The 5,770-nt window shown below is 46.3% G+C and overlaps 1 protein-coding gene across 1 annotated transcript; it reads left to right on the forward strand.

Moving 5' to 3' along the window:
• The first annotated feature begins 3,924 nt into the window (after positions 1-3,924).
• LOC310782531 (uncharacterized protein) lies at positions 3,925-5,323 on the forward strand. Its single transcript, XM_083643205.1, has 3 exons — positions 3,925-4,122; positions 4,257-4,831; positions 4,909-5,323. The coding sequence occupies exons 1-3, from the start codon at positions 4,012-4,014 to the stop codon at positions 5,156-5,158; spliced, it is 936 nt and encodes a 311-aa protein (XP_083499331.1). The 5' UTR covers positions 3,925-4,011; the 3' UTR covers positions 5,159-5,323.
• Positions 5,324-5,770: the final 447 nt, after the last annotated feature.

Below are 5,770 nucleotides of genomic sequence, written 5' to 3' on the forward strand. Positions count from 1 at the left end.
AGCCGCTGAGATCCGACGCACCCCGTGACGCATCGACACAGCAAGGCTGGGTAGTGAGAGCTCTCGTTCTTACTCGTAAAACCTGGGTTGTAGCACAACCCTAACGTTTTACTTCGTTTCGAACTCAAGCTCTCACTAGTGCCTCAATTCAACCGACCTTGCTGCCGGGAGCACCCAAAGGGCGACCCGAACGGCACCGGTGAACCACGGCCATATGGCAACGTTTATGCCTAACCGAATGACATATTAGAGTGGCAACGATACTACTTTCTTGCCACCGACAGCACCGCGTGCGCGAACTGCGAACCGGACACGTCGAGACTGTAGTACCTGACAAAAGTGTGATGAGAGGACCATGAGGCCGCGGCACACATGTCCTTCCCTGAACACCGCGCAACAACGCAGAGGATGTCGCAACACCCCGCGTAGAATGCGCCTTAATACCCTCCGGAGGTATCTTACCCACGGCAGAGTATGCCAAAGCGATCGCCTCCACTATCCAGTGTGATAAGCGATCCTTGGAAAGGAGGCCACCCTGGGCCTTCTGCCAAAGCAGACCAACAACTGGTTTGGAGTGCGTAATGAACGTGTCCTGGCCACATAGGCCGAGAGCGCCCTTACTGGGCACAGCATGTGCAAGCGTCACTCCTCACCCGAACTGAACGGCGGGGGACAGAATGCTGATAAGTCTATGACCATAGACCTAAAGCTGACATTAATATTCTTAGGTTGGTAAGCCGGGTTAGGTCACAACGTAACCCTGCACCCATCATTCCCAAAACCACACAGGCCTGCTGCACCGAGAGGGCAATCAGGTCACCAACTCTCTTTCCTGACGACAAGGCCAGCAGCAGCGCGGTCTTTAAAGACAGAACCCTTAAATCGGCGGAGTCCAAGGGCTCAAACGGATGACCTGTTAGCCCGTCCAGCACGGTAACCAGGTCCGATTTTGGGGAAAAACGCACCGCGACGGCGGGCGCAGTTTACGCGTCCCCTTCATGAAGCGCGAGACCAAAGGGTACGCCCCCACGGGGCTCCCTTTAATTCCCATGTGGCAAACAGAAATCGCGGCTACGTACACCTTAAGCGACTGCGGGGACTGACCCGCGTCAAGCAGGCTCTGAAGGAAACAGAGAACTGGTCGCAGACTGCAGTTCACTGGATCCACGCCCTTACTTGCTGCATAGTGCATACCACATTAACAGGCAAGCCCTGGGCTAGCAACTGGTCCCGTTCAGGAGCCAGACTGCTAGCTTCCACCTGCCTAGGGAGGGGTGGAACAACTCCGCCTGGGATAGGAGATCGGCCCGTACCGGCAACGCCCAGGGCGGATCTTGCGCCAGGGAGACCAGGGCCCCGTTCCAATACCCATACTTCCATACTATTTAGTAGGCAAAAAAATATTTAGTATGTCCCAATACATAGTATGTCAGATGCAGTATGCCAAGAGTACCAGGATGTTGTACTACATCAGCTCCTATTTCGGAGTATGCATCGATGCATGCTGCTTCAGCCAAACTTCCCCACAATCCTTTGCGCAGCAGGAAGTTATGTCTTCTTCTTCTTCTTCTAATGTTTTATGGCGGTTGGCAAACAACTTTTTGTGCATTACCGCCACCTACTGGAGTTACGTCGCACTGACTGAGCTGCGTGTTCATGAATGAGATAATTAACTTTAAGAAAGCCTTGAAATATGTGACACCAGCTGGCGAGAGGGACCGTAATTCGGCCGTGGCCGTTCTTCACAGCAGAGCGTCAAAAGTATTTTCTTGAAAAAATGTTTTTTTTTCTTTTTCCCAATAGTACAAAATATATTATTTGAACTATCCATTCCATATAAAATGAAGACGTTTTGGGGTCATTAAATGCGTTAATTTTGTAAAATAAAAGTCCCTGTTTTGTCAAGGAGACGGGAGTGAGCCAGGCTGTGTCTTGGATTTGCATAAGTAGTATCGATTGGGTGTCGGCCGGCCTTTGTTTCTATCCGCCAATCACGGCGCGCGATAGGACGCGCACCAGCATAAATATTCAGTAGCCACCTGAGCTGTACACAACATCAACATTCAACAGCTGACTGAGACTGAGACAAGATGGACAAGCACCAGGCGAAAATGAAGAAAAATGATTCTGCCGTTGCTGCTCTCCTCAACAAATTCACCATTCCAGGTGGAATGGACAGTGAAGAATTGATGAATTCGTATGTCCTGGATTACATGACCGGCGGCACACAGGGCGCTGATGAAAGCGACGATGAGGACGATGAAGAATATTTTCCTGAAGACGTGGTGGCAGATCCAGACCCAGACGAGGCGGAGATCATGCCCGACAGCGCAGTCATTGAAAGCGTGCAAGCGATTTTAACATCAGTGGATCCCATAACCGTGGACACAGATTATGATCAGGAAATCGAGAAAATACGGAACTTTGACTGCAAATGCCAGGCCAGGCGTAAAGAGAACTCTATTCACCAGCCAATCTCCTGCAGTAAGAAACTTTGTGACAACGTCATTTACAACACGAGGCTGGATTACTCTGCTATGTCGCCAGAATGTAGAGATATCGCTATTATGGCTGTGTATCACGCTTTGACGAATGATTCTGACATGACTCAAGCCACAAAGCAAGTGAATAAAAAGCGACAAAAGAACCGAACGCAATACATGGTTAAGGCGACTGTTGTTTGCCGTGAGACCTTCTGCTTTGCGTTTGGGTGAGTTTCATATCTATCTTAACTCGTGTGTGTGTGTGTGTGTGTGTGTGTGTCTGTCTGTCTGTGTGAGATAGTGTGAGAGCGTGCCCATGTTTACAGTACAAAGATAGTATGTTGCAAGAGAAGCGTGTAGAGCTGCCATCTTCATGGCATTGTTGGTCATTGTCAAAATGGCGGCAACCTATGTGTGCAAACGTGCAGACCCGCCATGTTGGGTCGTCTTTGTTTGTTGCGCGCCAAAATGGCGTTCGCGCTATTGTTTTTCAGGACTGAAATTCCGACTCTTGCATTAAATACTCTTTGTAAGCTGATAGTCGCTAGTGTTATTCTAACCTTGCAAACAAACAAGATTTAGTTTATTGAAAGAGTTTATTGAAACAGATTGAAAGTTTTGAAACAGTCTTTGTTATATATCGTGACATTTATAGCCTAAGCAAGGGACAAACATTGCAAACTAGCTTAGGCTATAATGTCAGGATAAAGACTGTTTCAAAAAATATAAATCTGATTATTAATGTTTTATTTTGTTTATTCCAGCATCAGCACAAAGCTTCTGAAAGCCCTTATCAAATCCTACAAAGAGAATGGATTGGTCCCACGGCAGAGGAAGACACAACCACGCACAAACAAGAATTACCTCGGCTATGATGACATCAAAAGAGTCGTTACATTCATAGCAAACTATGCAGAGGACCACGCTATTCCTTTGCCCGGTCGTCATGCCGCGCATAGAGACTTTAGTGCTAAGCTTCTGCCAACTTCTGCCTCTAAAGCTTCAGTCTGGCGCCTGTACAAAGATGCTATGGAACAGCTTGGTAAGTTTGTATTAGTCTCTCTCTCACACACACACACACACACACACACTTCTATTGTCATAGTTATGCAAACATTCCGCAGCCTTCTCCATTCCAAACCTCTGACCCAATAAAACATGCGACATGAATGTGTGTGTGTGTGTGTGTGTGTGTGTGTGTGTGTGTGTGTGTGTGTGTGTGTCTTTAACCATTAGGCTATTCTATGTGATCTGTTTTTGATAAGTAAAGTACAGTGATGCTCATAAAAACATTGTCTTTGCAGGGCAGCGTGCGGTTGGCGAGTGCAGCTTCACAAGGCTGTGGAAGTCACTGGTCCCTCACATTGCAAGCACCAAGCCTAAAACGGATCTCTGCTGGCAGTGCCAACAAAACAACGACCGAATCATCCAGAGCATCAACAAACCAGATGAGTTGAAATCTGACAGTGTCAAGAAGCAGCAAGTGCATCTCGACTCTGTTGCAAGGGAGCGAAAACTTTATCAAGAGATGACTGCCGCCTGTAGAAAGACCTGTGACGAGTTGCAGCTGTCATTTGGGAAGAACAAACCTGCAACCAGGCCGATCACCATGCACTACAGTTTTGATTTTGCACAACAGGTGAGAATACATATTTATCTTATCACACCTCTCTCTCACACACACACACACACACACACACACACACACACACACACACACACACACAGATTACAGTTTGTATTTCATCTTTTTCCTATCTCTCCGTCTCTCAGGTGCACTACCCCTCTGATCCACAACAGCCTGGGCCTGTCTATTTTTTGACTCCACGCAAGTGTGGCCTTTTTGGTGTCCACTGTGAAGGCATGCCTAAGCAAGTGAATTACCTGATTGATGAGGGCATGGCATCAGGCAAGGGAAGCAATGCAGTCATCAATTACCTGCATCATTTTTTCAAGAAATATGGAGTTGGAGAAGAAGATGTGGACCTTCACTGTGACAACTGCAGTGGGCAGAACAAAAATAACTTTGTTCTTTGGTACGCCGCATGGAGAACGATGCACAAACAACACTTAAAGCTGAGCATTCACTTCCTGATTGTAGGCCACACCAAGTTTGGCCCCGACTGGTGTTTTGGACTGGTCAAGCAGTGTTTCAGGAAGCGCAAAGTGTGCACTTTGGCCGACATCGAAAAGGTTGTGACTGACAGCTCTCCTGTGGCACATGTGAACATCCCCCAGCTTGTCGGACATGAGAACGGCACTGTGTGTTTTAAAACCTACGACTGGCAAGAACACCTGACACAATACTTCAGAAAACTGCCACACATAAAGAGTTACCAGCACTTCAGGTAATTATCATTCCCATTTTATTTTATTTTATTTTATTTTATTAAGATTTTAAATGTGCCATTTCTTTCTTTTACAGCTTTGATGCGCAGAGGCCTGGTGTGGTTGTCGCCAGAAAACACTGTGAAGCAGAACCAGTGGAGTTTCAGCTGCTACGCAACGTAGATGCCCGTCCGCCATTAAAGCCTCTTCCTGTACAGACTCCGCCTGGACTGGACATGGCCAGGCAGAAGTATCTTTTTGAGAAGATCAGAGAATTCTGTTCTGATGAAGCACAAGACATCACATGCCCTCCACCTGCATGTCTACAGGCTGGGAGGCCTCGCTAGCCAGCCTGAAAAAACCAGCATTCAAGACCCAGCCCTGCTCCGGGGGGGTTTGGCAATGCCACAAACGTTTTTGAGCTTTTGAAGTCAAAGTTCTTTTGATATTTTTTTACTTAACTTTTAGTTAAGTAGGACTGGTGGTTTAGTTAAGAATGTCATACGAAACCGACCTGGATAGCAAGGCACTTCCTGTCGTGTTCTGTCGTTTGTAAAATTTTTTACTTTTTACTTCTTTTTTTTCTTTTTTTTTGGTGCATTAACATTAAGGAAATCTATACTGATGTCATCCAATCAATGCTGATAATGTATGCTAATAGATAAAGGAGTGAGGATAATACAGTACATGCTTTGAATTCCTTAGTTTTAGCTATGCAGTGTTCTAAGCAGACCAGATGGCATGCAGCAGATGATAGAACGCTCATCCATAAGATACTTGAGACTTGACTTGGACTTGTGACCAAAGACCTGAGACTTGACTTGGACTTGTGACCAAAGACTTGAAACTTGACTTTGACTTGCAAAAAATGACCTGTGAGCATCTCTGGTATTACTGAATATTGGTTTTATATTAAATGCCTTTTGTTATAATAAATGCCTTTTTAGGATAATATTTTT

The sequence above is a fragment of the Poromitra crassiceps genome (assembly GCF_964638095.1).
Source record: "Poromitra crassiceps genome assembly, chromosome: 9".
Classification (NCBI taxonomy): Eukaryota; Metazoa; Chordata; class Actinopteri; order Beryciformes; family Melamphaidae; genus Poromitra; species Poromitra crassiceps.